At 44.3% G+C, this 24297-nt stretch overlaps 1 protein-coding gene across 2 annotated transcripts in view; it reads left to right on the forward strand.

Moving 5' to 3' along the window:
- The window catches only part of nlgn3a (neuroligin 3a), a 157027-nt gene that overhangs the window by 91234 nt on the left and 41496 nt on the right, over positions 1 to 24297 (forward strand). For both annotated transcript variants that reach the window (XM_053879501.1, XM_053879502.1), the window contains one exon: positions 6620 to 6805. In XM_053879501.1, the coding sequence (XP_053735476.1) occupies positions 6620 to 6805 (186 nt within the window). The remainder of the gene's footprint in view (positions 1 to 6619; positions 6806 to 24297) is intronic.

The raw sequence follows: 24297 nt of genomic DNA on the forward strand, positions 1-24297 counted from the left end.
GCAATATTAACGGTGAAGGAAATCACTGCGGCAGCTCGGGAGGAGTGTGGTTTGAGACGACAGCGCGGGATTATCGATTAAACACCAGACGTATAGCGCTCCGTGTGGCCTCCTGAAGAAGCGATTGTGGCCGAGTTATGATGGAAGCCTTGACAGACAAAACACGCCATTTTGAAAGGGATATAACAGAATGTAAAATATTCATGGCGGCCATGTTTATGTCCTCCAACCAGGGTGCGGCTGTAAAATGAAACTGCCAAACATCACTGTCGTAGATACTTACCAGTACGTGCAACAGGGACAAGGGCGACATTGCGAAAATAAAAACAAGTTTCTACTTTATATACTTCTACTACATTCATTAATGGCAGAGTCATTTTGTCTGGTAAGCAAGTGCTTTAAATAGATTAAAATAAAAGATTAAATTTAACTGACAACCCCGGTCTCCAACAAAGCAAGTCACAAGAGAGATTATAAAGCCTCTGAAGAAATGATGCAGGGAATTTGATGAAAGATGGGAAAGGAGATGAATGTTGTCTCCTGTGTTGTGGGTCTGGAGGACAATTGTTGCTGGAGCTTTGTGCTGAAATCAGCCTTCAGTACTGAAAAGGGACACTAGCTTGACTTGGTCTGTGCTTAACACTTTTGACCCCTTGGCTTTGTTTGACACTGTTGGTTTACAATACGTTCTGGAGCATCACAGAAGTGATGAGTGATCCCTCATTCTAGTGGTCTGTTTTGTGGCTGTTGATGTGTAGACAGTGGCTTTTCTGAGCTGTTCTGGCTGTCTATAACAACAAAACATGGAGATGGACCTCAGTCAGATAAGATGCAACGCTCTGGGACTGCATGTTGGAAAGCTTCCACTGGGCGTTTAGCTCATGACAAAAATGGAAACAAACAACATTAGGAAAATAAATCGCAGTGTTCACCTAAATGACCTGATTCTAATCAGACCAAGTCTGACCTCAGAGTTTGATTAAAATCAGGGCTCTGTATCAGTCTGTGCAGGTGGAGCAATTCATCTAATGGGCTCTTGAAGCAATGGACCACAAATCCAAGCGCAGACATTCAAATCAAGGTGTTTTCAACTCGACAAAATCTATCAATGTTGTTATTTTTCTATGCATAAATACGTGCGCACGGTTTCTTACGTCGCTCTTCCACTCCTTCTGTTGGAGTTGTTTCTCTGTTTGAAGGAAAACAAGGTGTCATAAATATTGCATGAGACATGCATTACAAGAAGACTGGAATTAAGTTTTATGATCATATAAGCTCCCACAAGGAGTACCAAGTGTGGGAATTAAGCTTGACAACAAGACTGATGAAGCAGTGTCTTCACTTTTACACATTACGGAGAGATTAATATAGCAGATATAGCACAGCCCTCGATTATTTTGAAAGTCTCTTAAAAAGTCAGAATTTGACAAAGCTTCAGCACAGCAGGCATTGAGATGAGAAATGGCACTGTTAAGTATCAGAGTCTGTGTTTGTTTATAGGGTGAAGCTAGCGCCATCTCCACACAACTAGCAACAGTCTCCATCCTACTGACTAATGGTTGTCCCATGTAAAAAAAAGTTCCAGTCAAATCCATTATAATGAGGCAACTGTGGCACACTTGGTGGTGCCAACTTGGCCAATCTCTCGCTAAATTTAGCGACTTTCCAAACCGTCTTGGCAACTTTTTGAGACAAGACATTCATCTCCAGCAATAAACCCTCATTTGCCAAATGGTTCCCACTTCAACGGCCGCATGTCAGAGGGGTTGCGACCCGTCACATGCAAAAGGGATTGGGTAACTTTGATGCGCAACTGGCAAATAATTTAGCAACTTTTCCTTGGTCATGTCTTCCAGGCTGCGCAGCTCAGTCCTGAACACCTGTATAATACACCTTCACTCCAGACTCTTACATAAGACGAATTATTTGTCCTTGTCTTCCTTCTATAATCCATCTGCATCGAGGGTCATTCTGCCAATATAGCAGCAGCTAGTGTATGTTGTGCTGTTTTGAGTAAAGACTCAAAACGTGAAAATATTGTGATGATTTTGGAAAACCCAGATCCATCAGCGCATGGAAACACACACGATAAGCAAGTCTACAGCCCTGACTCCACCGGAAGTCGAGCAGACCCTAGTGATCTAAGACCAGAGGAAAATATACATCGATGAGACCTGAGAACTGAAAATAACAGCCTTTAAGAAATGCTGAAGTTTAAGAAAGGTTAAAGTTCAGGTAAAAGTTTTGTTGAGCGGATGTGATGCAATAATTCATTCCACTGTCAACACCTCTCTGATCAGTGCGCTGTTGGCGAGTCGTCGATAGTGAAGCAAGCCGCGCTTATGAATTGAAGTGGCACTTAAAGCAATATTTTGACGGCAGCCTTTGAAGCGACAGAATGAACATTAAAGGCAATTAACTTTCAGCTGACACGTGACTCACTTACAGGACTTTTGTTTCAAAAATAGATCGTGAAGCGAGTTCAAGTGGGGGCGATGTAAAAGACTCTTTTCTTCCATTCATCACGCAGCATATGTGATATTTTTGTTCCTCGCTCTGACGACAAAAAGTGCAAGAGAATCAAGCAGTTAATCCCGCTTCTTTGAACTTTCTGTCTTTGAACCGTCGCAATTCAAATTGTTACGAGGAAATTTTAATTAGAGTGAATTCATTTGCTTCTGCTTTCCTTCTCGTCCGTCAGACCAGACGCAAGTATTTGCTACACCATCATTACGCGGCTTTGTTTAATTAACTCGACTGAAATAATGTATTTCCCCATGCCAAGTGTAATTGGTCCGAATTTTTGACAGGTGTTTGCATATTAGCGTAAGGAGCTTGCAAAGATGGATACTTAGTGAGGACGTACAAGCAAACATTTGCTCTGGAGGCTGCTGTGCAGCATCTCAGCAGCAGAGAAACACACCGCAGCCTGGCAAAGTAGTCGGGAAGGTCTGAGCTGCAGCCCAGAATCCCAAGGTCCTGTGTAGGTGTGAGCTGTGAACACAGCACATGAGTGTACACGCTCAGCCAAAGCCCACGCAGGCACCATCAGACAGAGATCAGCTGCTGGTTCGGAAAATTTGTAACCCATTTCCTGAAAAGCATCAGGCTTCTACTAACATTTTTTGAGCCACAGAACTCAAATGAATATATATATTTCTAGGTGAATATTGCTGCTTCTCAGACATTACGTTTATCACTCTTGACTGTGGTTTGGTTGTTGAACTTGGTAGTAAATCCACCCCAGAAAATGTTGATAATCTGGAAAGACAGGTTTTCGCAGTGTGTGACCCATGAGGAATTATTTTGTTTGACTGGTTTTTGCATCATATACAGTCTGTAGTTGAAATAGTGGGGAAATACCTCAGAAAGATATATATGTTGGTCGTGTTCCATAGTGCTACGTAAACTGAGGAAGGTTTTTAGGGTTTTATGAAACAAGGAGACAAGGCAAACTATATATATGGCAATTCTTTATCAGAAATAATCGAAGACGTATTATTGTGCACAATATCTATAACAAAACTTTGCGTAAAATGTGCTTTGATGACCATTTGTTACCATAGCTTTTATGAATGTATATTGAGGGACAAGAAAGACTTAAAAGTATCACATTTATTTAAACATTTCAGCATAATAGACACAAACTAATGAACTACTTCATGAGGGCCATATAAGTTCAGGCAATGGGCCGCACATGGGACCTCGGGCCACGCTTTACCCACGTCTGTTTTAGAGTCCTGGCGTGACAAAAGCACAGTACACATTTTCACCCAGGAAAACAATGACGTTAGCAATGCACCAGTCAGGTCTGTTCACAACATTCTGACATTGACCATGTCATGAGTACACAACTCAGTGTACATCGTCCACAACAGGAGAGAAGCGTGGACCTACTGAAGAGTGTCTTATTTATCAGCAGTTTTGGGAGCAAAATATGACTCCAAGCACCACATTAATCTTCCAGAATTTTCGTCTCTCTCTGACAGCTGGCAGCATTTGCTTTGCCTCAAACTAATGAAACAAAGAGAGCTCATGTTTTTATAGCAGACACAGTTCCACTAAAAGTACATTTTGAACAATTTATCAGAACATGAGTCAGATCTGCTGACAGACTTGACAGTGACTCTCTGAGACGCTGCCACTGGCGAGATTGAACTGGAAGTTAATGATGTCAGTGGCTCCTGTTGGGTTTCAAAATAAACTTTCTGACTTACTCTGAACTTTGATGCTAATTCAGAAGTGCTCAGCGTCCTGACAGGCTCCTGATGTAAAGGTTTATATGGATGGGCTGAATGTGAAGAGGTCAGCGAAGGCAGGTTTGACTTGTCTTGAATATGGGTGTGTTTTTGCATGGAACGTTGAGACTATGAGGAGACAGACCTGAAGACGAAGCTGATTCAAATAACCGAACACAGCACTAGCTGAGCAGTGCTTGCATTGTTTGTTCATTTTCACCCCAGAAAATGAAGACATGACGGGCATAAATGACAAAAAACAAACACCTCCAGCACACAGACATAAAGATAATAGCCTGTCATAAAAATAGAAATAGCGTACCATTAAAAACAATTACTTTGCTATCTTAATTGCTTTCCGAAGAAAACACTTTCTGTCACCTTTCCAATTAAAACATAACCAGGAGGTATATTAGATGTATTTTTAAATGGCGCCTTCAGCTCGTCCTGTTGTCTGAGATATTGGTTTCCACCTCTACATTTTAATGACCACTTTCATTTTGAAGAAGCAGGGGAATCCGAACAAAACGGAGCGGAGCCAAGGCTTGTCTGGCTCAGCCAGCAAGAGGTCTAATTCTTTTACTTTCCCTAAAGTGATGCATTATATATTAAAAATCCCAATGGATAATGTCGGATGTATTTTTCCAATTAGACTAAAAGTTACACCCAATCCCTTTTGCATGTGACGGGTCGCAACCCCGCTGACATGCGGCCGTTGAAGTGGGAACCATTTGGCAAATGAGGGTTTATTGCCGGAGATGAATGTCTTGTCTCACTTCCCAGGGTTGTAGAAGCTGCAGGCCTTAAGTTTTGATGGCACACGAGGAGGAGCTGTGAGAGGAGACAGGATGGGAAAGCGTCTCCACGCTTTTTGTCTCTTGGCCTGTCTCTTTCACTCCCCCTCGACATGTGCCACAGTGCTTTGTCATCCTCCGGGACGCGTCTGAAGGAGACCATCTGTTGATCCATTTGTTTGCACTTCCTGTGCCGCTGCCTTCCTGGGTTCAGGCTGGCTCTGCCCCCTGCCCTGCCCTCCCAGTGTGTTGATGCCAACAGCCTCTTCGGTCACAGCAGGTGTAATGTTGGGGGAGTGGCCAGAGACGGTGTCCCTTGTAATCTGTCACTCACACACATTTCATTCACTCACCCTGCAAACATTTATTTTCCATCCCAAAAAGACTTTTAGAAATTTAGAGGAGGGGTTTATGAGGGGAAGGAGGAGGTGATCACACTGTGGCATTAGGATCCACAAGTCTTGAGATTGTTGCGATGGACCCACTCTCATTCCTTCAAAAAGTGGTTGGGTGAAGCCACAGTTAGGAGCTCTGTAAGATGCCCACTATTTCATGTCACCTGGCGTCGTATTAAAATAAGGTGTCATCATTACGTCATTTTTATATGATTTATTGCACAAAATCCTCTGTGTTTTTTAAATGTATTTGCATAGGAAGGAAATAAAATACTGTATACTGGGACAGTCTAACTCATGCAAGGGCCCAAAGTCCTGAAAACAACACTCAATGACTGGCCCATATTTAACAGGATATTGTTGTTTAATCATCTTTCTTTTCTGGAAATAACTGACTGCCATGACAAAGCTTGAACAGTGAAATACATATACATATCACCCAACATAGTGTATCTAAATCTGTTGGCAGTTAAAATACATACACTTCGTAGTCATGAATTTTGCATTAAATAACCTCACCTGCCAATGGTCATATACATTTCTGGCGAGTGTTCAGCAAGGGCGCTGCTAAGCAGGCGAGGGGATTGGTGTCCACACAGATCCTCTCTCTGTCACGTTGCATGCTTGTTCATCGCTTTGATGGACACTGAGTTGACCAATGGGACTTCAGGGAGTACTCGCCTTTGATCTTCTCCCCTAACTCTCGATTACCCATCATTCAGCGGGGCTCAGACCTGGGAGAGCAGCCGGGAGAGGGTGTCGTCAAATGACTGATGACGTGCCCGTGAGACTATTCCGCTTCAGACATCATATTGGAGATTACACAGAGGCTGTGATGTTGGGGCGGCTGCAACGGCAACTGTGTGGGTTCAGTCGCCAGCTTTAGCAACACGCAGCGTCAATAAAAGCCCACGTTCTTATTAGCACCTGTTCTCCCTGGGTTTTCAATGACCCGTGAGGTTTTCATCATGTGGTGATGGGTGCTCAACCGCAGAGTCATGATATTGATTTTCCATAAGGTGCAGATGACATGTGGTCACGCGCACACACACATTTTACCACCAGCCTTGTCATCTTGTAATTCATGCTGTCACCTGCTTGAAGGTTCCTCCTGAATAAAAAACCTTCCGTCTCTCTCGGTGGGAGTGAAGTCTGATCAGAGCGATTCATGCTGGTTTCCTTTCTTTTCCAGGCTTCCTCAGCACTGGGGATCAGGCAGCTAAAGGGAACTACGGTCTGCTCGACCAGATCCAGGCGCTCAGGTGGATCAGCGAGAACATCGGCTTCTTTGGAGGAGACTCGAATCGCATAACTGTGTTTGGCTCTGGCATCGGAGCATCCTGTGTCAGCCTCTTGACCCTCTCCCACCACTCTGAAGGTAAAAGCTGCTGGTTACTGGTGAAATCCATTTTCATCTGTAACCTGGGGTCAAAAGAGGAGCCACAACAAAAAGTCAGAATCATTCTGCAAAGACGATTTCATCTATTCTTCAATGAGAATCCACCTGTGATTTAAACCCCGTGGTTTTTTTCACTAAGATGTTGCACTTTCATTATTTATCAAAAGTCACCCGCTTCAAAATGGTTTGAGATGAAGGCGTGTTGTGAAACAAAAGACAGTTTGGGATGGGAGTACACTCACTCATCTCATTTGAATATTATGGCGTCACAAGGCGGCAGCCATAAGTGAACTACACAAGTTTTACTGATGTTTGTCTGATCCACTGGAGATACTCTACCCATCTCTGAAGCTACCACGATGATGGTGGCTGAGCAACAACACAGCACTTTTTCTTAACTCTCCTTCATCACTGTAGTAGAAACATGCCCACTAATGTTGCTCAGACTGAAGTGACAGGTGTCATCTGCTTGTGGAAAGTAGTAACTACATCAGGGCTTTCATTCCATTTCAGACTCTTCAACTGTTGCAGTGCAATGTGGGACTTGTAGTTGGAGAGAAGGGCACGTTTTACAAACTGAATATTAAACCCTGTGGCCTGAATGTGTTTTCAGCCCCAGACTTCTGGCTAGAAAACATTAAACATCGGATTAGCCCTTCTTGTTTAGGATAATCCCATAGTCACAAATCTAAATTGCAGTTGCATGTTCTGAAAATGTTTGCATTTGGATTATAATATTTGCCTGTCATTTTTCCATTTACATATGAGTTTATTCACCAGGATACAGGGTTTCATGTTTGATTTGTTTCTCATATCTCCCTTTATGTTGCTAGCGACTGGCTGTGTTGCACGGTTGTTGTTCATAAAAGGTTTGTTGAGTATAGTGGATATGTTCTTGCGATCATTGCAGGAATGTGTTTGTCTTCTGACGGAACAAAGGAAACAGCTGAGTTTGATGGTGCGCAATTTCGTATTGTTGTTTTAATACATGCATGACATAGACATCAACTTCATATGCTAGACAATGACATAAGACATAAGAAAAGAGTTGTCCTGCTGTGCTGGCTTGAAAGAATAATAAAGACGACTCCTTTTTCTTCGCCGACCAAAAATTCCCCCGATTCCGCTCGCACTACAGTAATAATCGCGCGCTGGAATCCCACGTCTGCTACCTGAAAATAGAGTGTGACGGAGCCACGCTAGGGGACAGACAGGTCTGCCAGATGTTGTTGTGGATAGTCTGACACGAAGATTTGCAAGTGCCGCTACACTAATGCTAAATGGCACGCACATATTTCTTATTTAAAGAGTGGTGTTTATCGGCAGGCTTGCTTAATACTACTTCATGATGATTTAGTGCTGTTGTCGCCCATGTCTTTAATGCTAAACGCGGTATGTGCGCTTAACCTAGACACGCAATAAACATCGCTCACACTAATACTACTGCTCCTCCAGTGCATCACTGAATTAAACTGGAGCCCCGGTGCTTGTAGGTGTGTTCCTGCAGGAGCTGCTTTGGCTAATATGAATGATCTGTAGCTTTAATCTTCATCCATGAATGTCAACCAGCGACTGCACCCTGCAGTGCCCACGAGACACTGCAGCATCCCTAACATGGTATTATCATGCACTCGCAGTGCTTGTCGACTTAACGCTGCATTTCTATGTGCACCGTGCGGGGGTCAACAGGCTCTTTTCACGTTTCTCTGTCAATGACAAACATGTATTTTGGATGGGACTTTGATGCACCGCAGCCTGTATTGCCGTTTCCTCTCTTTATGCCATTGAAGTAAGTCATTGATCTGCTCCTCTCCAGGCTCTTTCCCTGCAAAGTATTCATAATGTGCTGTTGTGTTCTCCAATTTGCACCAAAGTGTCACTAATTGCTTTGATTTCCTCCAATGAATGATGACTGCGTCTGAATTTGGGTTTGCCGAGGAGCCTTTTTATTCATGCTCCATAATGCCGTGCTCTGTGTACCATGTTATTATGCTGCCACTGAAACCATCTCCTCTTCCTCCTCGTAAATAGGATATTATCCAGTCTGTTTTCCCCCTGAATGGAAATGTATGCCCCACTGGTGGCTTTCCAAAAAGTGCGCCAGTTGGAACTTAAGGAAATGGAGGAAATTGAAAGTTATGGCTCCCTACCCTGCTGTGAATGTTAGCAATAGCGATCTGATTCCTCCCAGTCCCTCTCCGAGCTCTGCCTGCGGTAATTACATACAGTTTGGGAGTGAAGTGGGCTGATTTTTGCACCTGCTTTCACCACCTCTGCTGTGCTGCTCTTTCTTCTCGTCTTCCTGGTGGTCATGCTGAAGTGAAAACAGGTGTTGTTGCCAAGACAACACTAAAACATGATTTGAAACAAAGGCTGCGGTTCCCGGCGGCGTAAGAGCCCACAGGAGCACGTATGGACGGAAATGTATCTTTCGTGTGCTGTGTCCTGTACGACCGACATGCCCAACTTACCACTGCGCACCTCATTTCTCATCATCAATATAATATATCATTTGTATCTGATGGTCATTTGCTACATATTCTCAAATAGCATTCAGTAATTGTGGATATTTGAGCTCATCGTGGTTCATATCTGGTGATAAAACTGCTCCAAATGTATCTCTTCAGCTGCTCCGACCACACATCCGTATCAGCATCCGTATCAGCATCAGTATCGCCATCGATGACAGAAGTAAAAAAGTTGTGTTTAACCATCCTAAATTGGAATCAATTTAAATAATATTTTTTTTAGTATCACTTTAAGTAATATGTAACTCAATATTCAAGAATCATTCATTTAATCGTTTTAATGTAATTTAATGTAACAGTTTGCTCTCCAGACAACAGGGAACCTTTGTAAGTGCAGGAGTCCCTGGTCCACTGATCACACTGATGCACAAGACACGTGGCAGCTAGGATGATAACAACAACAACAAACATGGAGGAATCCCTGAACAAAAGCAAACAAAAGCAGAGAGTTTGCTTTTGTTCAGGGATGTTTTTCGCTACACAATGGCCAGGGTTTCCACCACTCTGAATGTACTTGAAATTCTTATAGCAATGAAATTCTTATACAAATATTTTCAAGACATTAAAAGAGCTTTAGTTTAAATAAGGTGATATAAAAACTTGAGTATAGACACCATCGTGATTTATTGTGCTATTGTCACACTGATGCAAAATAAACAATATTTTGTTGTATTTATTAATAATAATAAACTATTAATTATCAAAGTTTCAGGAGACTTTGGATCGCATTACCGTTGAATCAGCCGGGATCTTACATCAAAGGAAGCATGTTTGAGTTACGTTTGTGAGCTAAATGCTAATGGCTGATATCACAACTACCATTCAATTAGCAGCAAGCTAAAGGCAGCTAGCTTGAACGGCAGCAGCCTACGAGTCACTGCTAACAACTTCGCCAACATCAATGCAGGCCACCAGCCGGACCATCTTCGGTAATACAGTCGTATTAATGACGAGCAGGAGCTTTACAAACCTGTCAGAATCCACCACGTGTCACTGGCTGCCTGCTGCGTTGCCTGCAGAGTGTGCACCTTGCGCACGCCGATATATCGATACCACAGCAAATTAGTATTTGTACCCAGACACCAGGTTTCAGTATCGATAGCTTTCGAAGTATCAATATTTTTGAGCACCTTGACTAACTGGTTTTTACACATGGAAGGGTTCTATCACTCCAGTTCAGTGGCAGAAATGAAGGCCAGGTAAAGAAAAGAAAAAAGAGAAAATCAGCATTGACACACTGTTCTCCTGCTCCCCGCTGCGCCGCTGTATTTAATGACAGTATTCCCACTCTAAGTGTACGCAGTGTGTTATCGCTGCCTTCGGAGCATAGACTTCCCGTCGAACAGAGACTCCTTTCATGCCTGTTGGTGGCAGAGTGACAACTTACTTCAAATGCTCGCTGCACCTCCTGAAGCCTATTTAATAAAGTGGATCCTCCTCTATCATCCGGGCCCTGGGGCCTTCCTTTGATTGCCTGCCCCCCCTGGCCCGGCCCCGGTGGTGTCTCCGTGTGGGCGTGCCCAGGGATCCAGTCGCCGGCCACATCCATCACACGCCTCCCTGGTCTGGCTGGCCAGGGCTGGACTCTCCAGTCCGGCCCATGCGCTGCCTCCTCCGTCTAATCTCCTCTTCACTGCACCCATCTGTCTGCGTGTGCGCCTCCGCGCTTCCCTTCCTTCCTGGTCGGTCTGGTGGCGAGCTGCACATGTGCGAGCCGCGCGGTCATTAGACGCAGCGGCTCTCACCGCGGGAGAGTCATCTTGACCGCCTGATTAAATGTGGCTCAGCATTTGTCTTCCCAGAGAGGCAAGGATGGGAAGCCGCCTCTCTTTTTCCCAGGCATCAGACTGCTGAAAAGGTTCATGAGACAGCGCCTTGCTCTATCTAAATCTCTCTGGCACTAATTGAACATGCAGATATGGCTTGGCCCACTATCGGCCCATAACAATGATGATATGAAGCACTTCCATGCACATGTCTTCGTCCTCCCTCGAAAGATCCGGTTAATCTGAAAACAGATTTTTGCATCAACATTCTTTCTTCGTCCAAATATCCAGGGAGGAAGGGCCACGTGAAAGGCGCTGAAGGTCATCAGTTCCTATCCCCCCTCTCTCTCTTCCTGTAAGCAATCAGGATAAAAGCTCCACTTGTGAGGAAGTGCTCCCGTTTTAATGGAACATTGTGGACATTAAAGACAGCTAGTGTGAGGATCCTTCATGCCAATGTCAGCTCTTATTTTTATGAAGACTTCTGGGTTATTGAGGAGCATAAACGTGCATGCTAAACTCCTCGCAGCGGTGTGATGCTAAGCACAGCTTTGTCATGTCCACGCTGGAACACGTTGAACCGAGAGCTTGGTGTGATCGCTGCTCATTTGCAGCTGAAGGGTTCCAAATCCATTAGGTGTTAAAAAAAAAAAAAAAAAAACACCGGAGCATGGTAAGTGATTAAGTAACGGATTGCGTTCTGTGAAATCAAAGAGCAACTCAGAGACTGGAGAGGCTGTTGGATGTTCTATTTCAAAAGAAGCCATTCATTTGCTGCTGCAACAGACAGATTGAAGAAGTTATGAACATCTCTGCTGAGTGACTTTCTCACCCTCGTGCTTAATGAAAGGGGAAACAGCCTGATATTCGCAACCGTGCAACACAATGATGTCAGAGGCTGAAATATTTTGGTGTCTGTTTTGGCTCCTCCACTCTTTTTTTCGGCCTTAAATGCGAACCCTTTAGGTCAGCTGGAAATGTGGTGGTGCTCCGAACTATCATCTGGAACCAGGAATGTGGAACTCATACGCCCCCCTCTGGAGCCAGAGAGAGAAGCCTTTAGTGAGTGTGTTGTGCCAGTGACTTTTGGGAAGCGGATGCCACATACTGACTGACTGAACTATCTGTGATGGAATGATGGAATGACGATAATACCAACAATGGTGGTTGGATATGAGCTGCTTGGCACTGGTCCACACTGTTTTTGCTATTATTTTTTCCCTCAGAAAAAAAATCTGCTCATTTCTGGTGGCTTCAAATTATTGGAAAGCTCTTTGGGACCCCATGGTTCAGACGTGGCACATGTTACGATAGAAATTTTACAAAAACATTTTACGTTCTGCACGAAAACTGCAGTGAGTAGTATCAGTGTTTGCCAGCACATGAACATGTGAGGGATACTTTGAATTACACTAAGCTAACTACAAGTTAAAAAGACTTCAAAGTTGACATTTATGGAAGGTGGTTCCAGTCCAAACTGACTTGTCGAACTCAACCTTAAAAGAAAGTGGGTAAGCTACATCCAAACAAAGATGATTCTAAACAATGGTTTTTGAAAATAGAGCCGTCGCATGAGTCCACGCGTCCGAAAAAGAGACACGATGTAGTCAACATTCAAGGCCTGAGGGTGGAGTTGCAACCCTCAAGCAACAAACGAAAAGGCAGGACGACGCTGGAGCACTGCGCTCCATTGGTTCACAGCCCACTGGTGGAACCAGGCGTCAGCGTTGAGCTTTTCAAAATACAGCCAACCTTCACTGCTGTGGTCGTGTTGAGGAGCAGTTGGAGGCAAAGATTGGCCCTGAACGATGAAGAATGTTTTCATTATTGATTAATTCATTTCAATTTCTGGCACTGAGTTTGTCAGAGGCTGGATCGACCACTCTTGCATTCTGGTTGGACACTCCACAATTCAAGGACGTGTCCATTCAGTGCTGCTGATTCCTGGTGCCCCAGGGTGGACCGGAGTCAGGGGACGGGTCCCTGGAGCTACTTCTTCAGAATCAGAATTTAACTTATTGCCATGGTCAGTGGGGAGCCCACCAACTAGGAAAGTTTTCTGGAATAAAGTGCTGACATAACATAAAATAAAGGCTGTTCACAAATTCAACAGTCTGACGGCCGAGGGGAAGAAGCTGTTCCTGTGACGGGAGGTTCTGGTCTGGATGGACCGTAGCCTCCTGCCAGAGGGAAGAGGAACAAACAGTCCATGACCAGGATGAGAGGGTCGGCTCTGATCCCACCTGCACGTCTCTGGGTCCTGGAGACATACAGGTCCAGAAAGCCAATACAGAAGCCAGTCCCCAATGAAATGTTTCCCTATGGTTCCTGTTCAGACTTGACTTTATCTTCTGTTTGTCACAAATGTAAAAGTGGATTCGAGCAAAATAGTCCTGAAGTAGCATCAGTAAATATTAAAACTCGGACATGACGCTTGTTTCGGTCTGGCTGACCTCATATTTCCTCTCCACCGACAGGAGGCAAGTCAGCCCGGTATGAAAGGAGCCTAATGATGCTGATACAGGCTGATGGCAAATAATTACACAGCACAATTACCACATTGAAATTAGCATTGTGAGTATTAAGCCCCTCATCGAAACTCATTCTGTAACGCACTACAATAAAAGGCTTAATATTTAATGATATGGACATAAGCTCCCGCACCACAAACAGTAATCTCCCTCAAATAAAAAAAGCCTCTGTCCGTAATGACCCGTGATGTTAGTCATCACATTTCCATGCAAATAACGTCAGTCCGTCCATTAATCCAATTCTCCTTTCCCCATTACATCCCGAGGATTAAGGCATTCATCTAAAACAATCTGCAGTGTTGAAGTATGACAGGCTTCGTGGGAGCGCTAGCCATCGATGGTGCCTAAAGTGGTTTGGAAATACACATGGAATTTAATTTTAATGAATCGCTGTGGCTCTTTGCCGGGGGAAGGGCTGCCCTGGGAGGAGCTCTGCTCTGTGTGAGTGGAGGGGACACCTGTTCACTCTCAGCAGCACAAACTTTCTCCAGTCATTTCATAAATCTCTTACTGTGCGGCTCAGACGGGATAAGCAAAAACAGTATCCATCCGTTGAAGGAGCCCCAGTAGAGCGATGCAGGCTTTTTCATAGACTATTGAAATGATTTAATGTTCAGGGTGATTGGAAGTTTTTGATGACGGTATATCCCATTCTGTCATCTGTCGGGTCACATATCTTTCAGACTGTTGCGTCCCCGGTCTTCCGCATCACAATTCGGCACCCCGGCCGGTCAGTTGAGTACGACTTTTTCTGTTTTGCGTGACATTCCAAGAGCAGAAATTGAAAGTGAGCAGGGGCTCGCGACCTCACCGTATTGTCACTTGGTATTTATAGCTCCTTATGTGGCTCTGAAGTCACTGTGACAAAAAAGCACGGTCACGGTTTTAAGCGCTTTGTATAGCAAGAGACAAGTCATCGCACACAGAGCAAAAGCAGCAGCATCCCATGGCTAACCTTACCCCAGGACGGGACCCACTACTCACCACGTCAGGAAATCAGAGTGAGAATGTGCTGTAAGTAGGGGTGGGATTTGATTAAAAAAAATAATCTAAATAATTGGAGTATTTGCGATTAATTAATTTCAGTTAATTGCAGTTTAATCGTATAAGACTATTTGCCACAAGAAGCCACATTTTTCAATTTGAATGAATTTGGTATATTACTGAATCAAATGATGGACCCATTTAAACCTTAAAATATTATTTATCTTGCATCAGTGTGACAGTAGCACAATAAATCACGATGGTGTCTATACTCTACTTTTTATATCAGCTTATTTAAACTAAAGCTCTTTTCATGTCTTGAAAATATTTGTATAAGAATTTCAATTTCACAAGAATTTCAAGTACATTCAGAGTAGTGGAAACCCTGGCCATTGTGTAGTGAAAAACATCCCTGAACAAAAGCAAACGGACGCTTTTGTTTGCTTTTGTTCAGGGATGTTTGCCTTTGTTCAGGGATTCCTCCATGTTTGTTGTTGTTGTTATCATCCTAGCTGCCACGTGTCTTGTGCATCAGTGTGATCAGTGGAGCAGGAACTCCTGCACTTACAAAGGTTGCCTGTTGTCTGTCCTATGGCTCCCTCCTCACTCCCATCGCCAAATATATACATTTTGCTTCCTATACTGACAACAAAGGAGGCCAAACACAGGGGTTAGGTAAGCAATGGGGATGCGCTCCATTCATTCTACATGTGACAACGTGTCAATTGCAATTTAATTCATGTGTTAATTGAAATGTGTACGTGTCAACATGCGACACTGAAGGCGGCTTTTGTCGTCAGTGTAGGAAGCGAAAGTCCACTTTCCCAATGTCACTATATTGGACCACCTGAGTGAGGATGGCTGGCAAGTGCAGTATCAATGTTCTCATTGATCATGGCTGTTTTGGCTGTGACAAGTCATGTTGCTGGACAAGTCACTTTTTAAGGAAGGACTGTACCGAGTATGTCTCATCGAGATGCTCCCACAATGGTGGGATCCGCTGCAGAATTTTCCTTACAAATGTTTCCCGTCTCATTTCATAATTGATGATTCATATTTATAGGAGATGCCTCTCAGCAGCGAGGGCAACATTCATGCATTTATCTCAGCATGCTGTAGATTAAAACGCACACACACATACACACACACACACACCAATCCTTATCAGATTTGCTGGGAACCAACCGATTCACGACAAGCCCAGAACAACCACATGAACGTTCGGAGAAGAAATCCCACTTTTAGTCTCTTTGTGAAGCAGCAGAAATGACTGGCCCGCAGTTTTGAACAGGGATTTGGGTCACGCGAACATACAAGGGAGACAAGTGCCTCTGATACCTCGAGTCACTATCAGGACGTGCATTTCACAGAATCTGAATTAAAAGACTACGAAGTTAGCAGACGTATTCTAGGTTTTCTTTTGAGTAATTGTCAGCTTCATTCTTGATGCACAGAACCATGTGGTTCTTAAGAGTGAAGCCCCAAACATGAAGAGGCTAAACGGTGAAAGCAACACTGCGAAGCCATTCGTCTGTAATGAATTAAGCCAATTATACTGCACCTGCTGGATCTTAACGCAGGATTTGAACCATGATTCTATCGATGATTTACACAACAGAATATCTATTACCCTCACCTCATGAGAGCCCTTCCCCAATGAGAGATCATCTCTTTTATGGCTGCAGGATCTCGCTGTAACAAATTATCATTAGGATGTTTTTTTTGTTTGTTTTTTGTTGAGGATAATGCACCTTTTTGTTGAGTCACCTGCGGAGCACAAGAACTACTGATCACATCTTTCTAATGAGCAGATTCCCAACGGCAATAGTAGTGTCGACTAAAGTGGGTTTAAATTTGTACTTGTACTTATACAGAGTTAACAAACATGGAGCATGTTTGCATGACATTACTCCGGCCAAGTTCGGACTTTTAAAATGCATGTGAACAGCCTTGTGCGGCTGCTGGAGAGATACTGGAATTTCTCTTTCTCAGGCTCCACGACCTGGGTAATGTGGTTAATAGCTACACTAAGCTAGCATGCAGCCACTAGCTGGACTAAGCTAGCATGCAGCCAGTAGCTGCATGCTACTGCAGCTACTGGCAGTAGCTGCAGTAGCTACTGCCAGTAGCTGCAGTAGCCATGTAGCCAGTAGCTGGGATAAGCTAGCATGTAGCCAGTGACTGGGCTAAGCTACCATGTAGCCAGTAGCTGGGTTAAGCTAGCATGTAGCCAGTGGCTGGGCTAAGCTAGCATGTAGCTAGTAGCTTGATCAAGCTAGCATGTAGCCAGTAGCTGGGGTAAGCTAGCGTGTAGCCAGTAGCTGACTGATGTGCGGCTGCACCAGCTGCAGTAAACAAACTCCGACACGCATCACAATTTAATAACCTTCTATACAATGGAGAAGTGGTGTGTGGAACCTGATGCAGTGTGTGTTCCTCGGTCAGAGCCCATGTCTGCGGTGAACACATGACAAACCTGATAACAGCTGGGTTTTTCGGACTTGCTGCTCGATGTTGATCTGTAGATTTTCCTTCAGCCGTGTTCAGGCAGGGCGTTTTGGACATTTGGTCTCACAAGAAGACAAGAGGACGTGATTCGTTGGTTTAAGGAGATGACATTACCACCACGCTAGCAGCTAGCATGGTTGCTAAGTGGGTCGGGACTCACTGCGATGATCAAACGCACAACTCTGTGCTCTACTCCATTACTGAGCATCTATCATTCTTGTAGTGCAGTGTTTAATCCAGACATCTGCAGAAGATATGGAGTTGAATATGGCGACTGGACGGTCAACCATTGCTCCGAAGCCCCGATTCTGACCGATAAGTTGATCTAGTTAATAGCACGGTCGCCATGTACGGCATACAATATAATAGCTATTGGTCAACCTGCAGGACTGAAGAGCTCCGGCGCCAACCGTCGTCCCGCAGGTGCTTTACTCAGTAATCCAACTGTCTCTACAGTGCATGTAACCTGGGAGAACATGACATAGTCGGAGCTATTGTCTCAGTCGGGCAACTCTCCACATGTAACCCGTACTACTTGATGTCATGTGACAAGGCAACGTGAACACGGTTAACTGTTTGAGTGTATATATTGGGGCTATTGCTGACCTGTTAGCTTGTGTGGCTACGAGAAAAGATCACCTCGGTGGCGCTTTTCTAGTTTTGATTTATTGATGGTGCCATGATACTATGAGGGCAACTCAGTGAAAATTCAGCGTCTCATATTACTTTGTACAGGTAGGAGAAACAAGGCCAACAAGCAGGAGCGGAGTGTGTGAGAGTTGCGCTACATCACTGCTTTTAATGGTAATGTTCTGGCTTTGACCTTTGAGAATAGCATGTGTGGGTTTCCTCTCTCCAACGAGACCCATGGGATGTTCTCCTGGTGCAGTGGCCCAAGGCCCATAGATCTCCCCACCGTGCCGGTCTCCATCGGCAGGTGTGAACCATGCTGGATTTCGACTTCATTTCTGGGGTTGCAAGTGTAATAGCGCGGCTATCTGTTGCCTGTGAAGCATAAACACCTCTCCAGACCCGGGATTGAAATTGGAGAGCCAGGGAAGAGCGGGGTGAATATCCATCTGCGTTTTTTCATGTGCAGTGCCGCTATCATTGTTGTGCAAATGCATGGCGCTTCATTCTAAAGAGTCACAATGTCAAAGTTGGATACACTCAATTTCAGATCTGTCAAAAGCTCTCACCGACCCAGAGGCACAAAGCTCGCCTGCCGATCGTGCCGTTTCGTGGCTAGATTTGCTTGTTTGCTGCAGAGTGTCTTTGCATCTCAGGGTGTGAAAAGGGCTGAAGTCAGATCAAAGAATGGGGCGCGTCTTGTCAGGTGCTGTATTCTCCCACCCCCAATGACAAGAGTGATAATGAAACCACGCTGACAAGGTCTCTGTGTTACAGGAATGCTTGTATTTACGTGTGAGCGCTTCTTTGTGCTCCACCAAGTATTGTGAGCGGCACGGTTCAGTCCAAAACAATGAGATGCTGAGTTCATTATGCCGTTCTTCCTTTATTTGGAGGCATATCGTCGTGTTTAGTGAGACCTGTGGTGAATGGCTGGTTCAAATGGGAGGCCATTCATTCTTACATTCTTCATTCTCGCCTCAAACTCCTTAAAGCGCATGGGTGGAAACACCTGTCTCTCAGTTGTGAAGAATCTATGTATTTATTTTAACACAGCACGTCGTAAGCCTTCGATAATTCAAAAGGAGACTGATATGGCATTCTGTGTGGAATCCTATTTCCTGTGAAGGGAGTGCCAGCTCAATTGATATAGATTTTGTTCGGCCCGTGACTTGGACTGTGTTTCAAATTTAGCCCCTTCCGTGATTGAGTTTGACAACCCTGCTGCGCAGCATCATTAGCCTTCTCACACATACACACTCCTCCGGTGTCTGTTGTGTCTGTTAGCAGCATTTTAAATGAGAATGATATTGTCTTTGAGCGTCTCATGTCTTTGTTTTAACAGTGATCTGAGTGAAAATGTTGTTTGGTGCAAGGCTATTATTATTAAGCCATCAAGTTTAATTTCTATAGAAACTTTATCTACCACAAGTGTTTTTCAGAAGTACGTTAAATCCTTTACTATGGGGCACAGCGGCATATTAACCCCGCCCACTAAACTGAAGAAGGAATGGAACAGATGTCCATCCACTAGCCGCAGCGCTCTCTGAGCCGCAGGTGCAGTGGTGCTGTCTGCGCCGTAGAATTGCTTCAAAATGCCTCCTGTGGGGGGGTGGCTGATGTTGTCCAGGATGCTCCTTAGTTTCAGGAGCATCCAAGGAGTCCAGTTTCACCCCCACCACATCACCAGCTTTGCGGATGAGTCTGTTGAATCTGTTATCCTCAGCTTTGTCCTGCAGATGTTGATGAACCTCAAGAAGTAGAGACGACTCAGTCCTTTATTGTAAAGGGCCTCAGCGTGCCGAGCACAGTCCAGTTTCTTGTCTATGTGGAACCCAATATATTTATAGATATTTAAGATATTTATTGACATTAAACTGCTCCAAATGTCTCCCACGTTTATCTCAACCCATGGAGAGTTATTTCAGTGAGGCGGGGCGCAGGACAGAACCCAGGCTGATCACATCGTACCAGGTCCTTCACCTGTAGGATGCCATTGCCAGTCCTGCGAATGGCAGCTTGAGCGACATGTGGCGGACTGTCTGTCTCGGCGATATTCTCCCAGACAATATAATAAGTCCCATCTGGTGATGAATCTCTGAGATTGCGTTTGGAAATCTAATCGTACCTGATGAATGAGGTGGCTCCACCATATGTCATGTGGCGATGACCTGCGGCTCCTGGTGACGACTCGGGCAAATCACTAGTCCTGCTGAATGAATCCCTCCTGATACATCGCTGTGGAGACTGGCTGGTTGTGACAGTTGAAGGGTCTTTCCTGCGCAGTCTTTATTGTTTTGCCCCTGGGCTGTCTGCTCTGTTTCCTGTCGTGATTGGTTTTAATGACTTGATGAGGTTGTGGTCTGTCCACCGATCTTCCGAATTCACTTTCCAGCGGCCTGAATGCGCTGCCATTTTATTCAGTTCCTTTGCCTGTTCCTCTTTGGACTCTCCACCCTCCCCCACGTTTCCCGTTTGTCTTCTCACCATTTCTCTCTTTCTCTCTCTGGCACTGGTGTAAAGCATCCATTATAGAGGGATGCATGGGTGTCTGTGTGAGTGGGAGAGAGGGACTTGGCACTCCTCCTGCCCCACCTGCAGAGGAAGCTCTGACAGCTGAGCACAGAGGGCTCAGGATCCCCCACACACCCCGGCTCACCCTCTCCTCTCCTCCGCTCGTCTCCACATCTCTGCTGACCTCCCTCTTCCTCTCGCACCTTCTCTCTCCATCCTTCCATCTTCAGCTTGTCTCTGTTGTTAGGCACAGATTGGCCCAATTTCTGCCACCTCTCACTTTTTCCCACCTCACTCGATGTGAATATAATACGTCTATATATAGAGTGCACTTTGCCTTTGGTCCTCATTTCATGTGCGGTGAATCACTTGCTATTCAAACCAGCCGAGAGTGTCGTTCGGAGAAGTGATGTTTGCTTGTTTGCCTGCTGAATAGATAACGGTGGTGTAGTTACCTCAACTCTGGCTCTTTTGGACGACCATGAGGAGCGTTCGCTCGCCGTGTCCTCTTTGGTCAGGCGGGTCAGTAACCAGAGACTGAGACACAATGACTCTACAAGAGATGGGTTTAGGAGGAAGAGGGAGTTTTGAGCATTTGTGGAAAGACTGTCCAACAGCAGAGTCATGGTGGGGTTTTTTGTTCAGACTAGCAGTGAGTCAATGCTGAAGTTTGTTTCCCATAAGTATGTTTGCAATATCAGTGTTGGGATTGGAAAGCGTTTGGAATTCATGCCTCTCAAAGGGTCGATACTTAGGAAAACTTTTCTGGCAAAGCCTTTATCCATATGGTTTTGGGTGAGATGTGGAAGGCAGAGACGGTGCATCATTGGACACCAAGCACACAGAGACCTCTAGTGGCGCCTAAGCAGGTGATAAAAAGTGCTCCTGTTTGCTGGAGCCTTTTCCTCCCTCCCTGACCTGTGGCCCCTCCCTCTCCTCCTCTCACCTGTAGCGTCAAATTATGTGTTACTTTAAAAAGCACAATTTAAATATGACTTACATGACGGTAAATTGGCACTTTCCGAATCTGAACCTCCAACCTTCCGCTCCTCAACATCATATCTCTGACTAGCGTCTTAAAGTGACGCCGCGGTTTGTCACCATGGATACGGACAGTTGATCTCAATTGGTGATTTATGTGTTTTCATAAAGTCAAATTTTTATTAATAAGTAATAGAATTAAATGGGGAAAATCTTAAGGACATTTGTAAATACCACCACCAATCCAACAACAATAACAAGACCATATAAAATCTAACTAATACTACTAATAATAACAATAACAATAATAACATTGTCATCATCATTTGTTTTTTCAAGTTTCATTAAAAAAAAACAACAAAAAAAAAACTCTTAGAATGAGGAGATAAGTTTAGTACAAATATCTGCTCAGAATCCAGTTATAGTTAAAATATTTGCTAAGTCACACGCAACTGGTATATGCCACACAATTATTCAGCATCGTTAACCCACTAATATTTGCATTGCAAAAGGTAACGTTACGTCCGTCAAATCTGAAAACAAGTGCAATTTGTTCATGACAATTCATATAAGCTACTTGTTAATGTGGCACAATTGTGTTTGACTGAGTGAAAACAGTGTTTTCCTCATGGCGGACGCTGTTCAACCCTCTGTGACAGCCGCCGCCACTGCATGATCCCTGTCTTGTCAAAGACAGACTGGTGATTCATGGTTATGTGGAGATCACCTTGTTTCCCTCTCGTGTCGTGGTGGTACTAGTTCATGATACCACACTTTTCTCATTGAGTTTGAAAGGTTTATATTTAGCATGAAAAATGTGTTTCAGATATTTGATATGTGGCACTGGTCAAGTGAAGGGAGGCGGTTTCATTGTTGAGCAGAGGTCACTGCAGCGTGCTCTTCGCAGTACGTGACTTTGTCTCATCCTTCCACCGTGACATTTAGAGGGAAATGTTTGGAAGAGCACTATTGATTTCCATGCAGTTTTCATGAATGAAAATCCTCTCAACGTATTCAATTGATAACCCCTGTGAAAAACCCTCCTTTTCAACGAAAACATGACATAATCCAAAATACTTTTCCACTTTCTTCACGCCAGTGCCAGCATCTGCACTTTTGAAACACATGAATATTTCCTCGGATTCTCTGATCTAATACCCTTCCCTGTGTAATGGAGTGTTTCAGATAACATCAGCCCTTTGCTCTATGCTATGGCACGCCGTACGAAATGGTGTTTCCAGCCTCGACAGTCCTTTGGTGTGTTCTCCAGGCTGCACGTTTCTCTGCTGTTTCCATTTTACCTTCTTCAGCTGCTGACTCGGCACTTTACTTTACGTCCGAGTTTTCTATCTATCACTTGGAGTCTGAAAGTCACAGCTACGAGACGGAATAAATTATTGAGCGTAAAATAGATTTCCAAAATGTGAGCGGAATAGTTACATGTGACAAAACATCAGTCCAATTACGCAGCTGTGCAGGAATAAGCTGCTGGGATTTGTTCTCTTTTTCACTTAGTGTGCGATTGTTGCCTTTTCCTAATGTGGAGGAATAAATCTCTTCAGACAGTTACATTGTCGGGGGATTTGTCCGTCTTTTTTGAGGACAAATATAAAGTCTGAACGCGGTAAAACAAAGTGTTTTAGAATGGAGATTTGCTTCGAGTGTCAGCTTAAGTTTTGACTTATTAATTATAAAATAAATACTGTCAATGCTTTGTGTGTGTGTGTGTGTGTGTGTGTGTGTGTGTGTGTGTGTGTGTGTGTGTGTGTGTGTGTGCAGGCGACCACAGACGTTCAATTTAGAACAGCGCAAATGTATTAGCCTTAGCTGTGAAATTTGCATAGTCTGAGCACAATAAAATCCCCAGTGAGAGGAAGTTCAGCAAACATGCTGACAAGCAGAAACCTCCACTATAAAGGGCCAACATTGTGCAACCTGACAAAAAGACTAAATCTTTAGCTCTCAGGCCCGTGAGGCTGTAATAGATCTGAAGCTCAGAGAAGTAACATAAGCTATGGATCCCATTCAAGACTAAAAGAGTGTGACTCACCCAATGGAATCCTACTGTAAAATATTGCCCGTTTAGTTTTGTCTCACAGCTCTTTTTGGTTTGTGTGTGAATCCCTGTCATGTTAGTTATCATCCCAGCAGTGAGAGAGTAATGCAGCGACACCCCCAGCACTAGGTCCAACCGTTCCTCTGCGGGGCAGCCAATTTACTTGACTAAACATTCAACTATAGTATGAGAAGACGAACATGTTGGGGCCATCAATTTTTATTTTTTTTTATGTACACTACACACAGTTGCTTCACCGCAAAACAAAACATGGGGAATGTTTGTGTTTTCAAAGTTATATATAACTAACGTTTACAAGATGGCCGCCTTGCTCCGTGTGAAAGGCTTGAAAGACACAAATGGACGCTGCCTGGTGGCCATGACTCCGCTCTAGTTCAACAAGCCTGGTCGTTTGTTAGAAACTGACCCACGTGTCGTCCTGGCAACGGGACGACGGGTCTGCGTCGCCCCATAACTGTTTATGTATCTAGATGTTTGTCCTCGTTCTTGTTGAGGGCAGCAAAGGTGGAGAGGTGTATTTATAAGGTGTGTGTTTTGCTGAGGCACCTCCTGCAAAGTCCAACATTTGGATTCTAATGGGGACCTCCAGCTCCTTGACTGAGCATGAGTGGTTCTTCACAAAACCTGCAATGTGGAGGCTCATGGCATTGAAGGTGTCCTCTGTGAAATGTAGCCGCCATCTTGAAAACTAAGCCACAGGTCTTTCGTAGTACAGTCCCAGGAAAGAAGAAATGCAAATGGTCTTTCAAAATGGCACTACATGTGGTCCATCGTTGGTGCTAAACACACAGTGCGGTTTGTCATCAATCCCATGATCCTTAGCGAGTTTGCCTGATGTCAGGACTTCTGAGATTCAAAAGCAGCATGGCATTTTGTGTAGGCACCATTTTGTTATTATTTTAAGTCAGTGACATATATTTATTCATGAATAAAGTAGATGGACAAGCACAGT

The sequence above is a fragment of the Synchiropus splendidus genome, chromosome 11 (assembly GCF_027744825.2).
Source record: "Synchiropus splendidus isolate RoL2022-P1 chromosome 11, RoL_Sspl_1.0, whole genome shotgun sequence".
Classification (NCBI taxonomy): Eukaryota; Metazoa; Chordata; class Actinopteri; order Syngnathiformes; family Callionymidae; genus Synchiropus; species Synchiropus splendidus.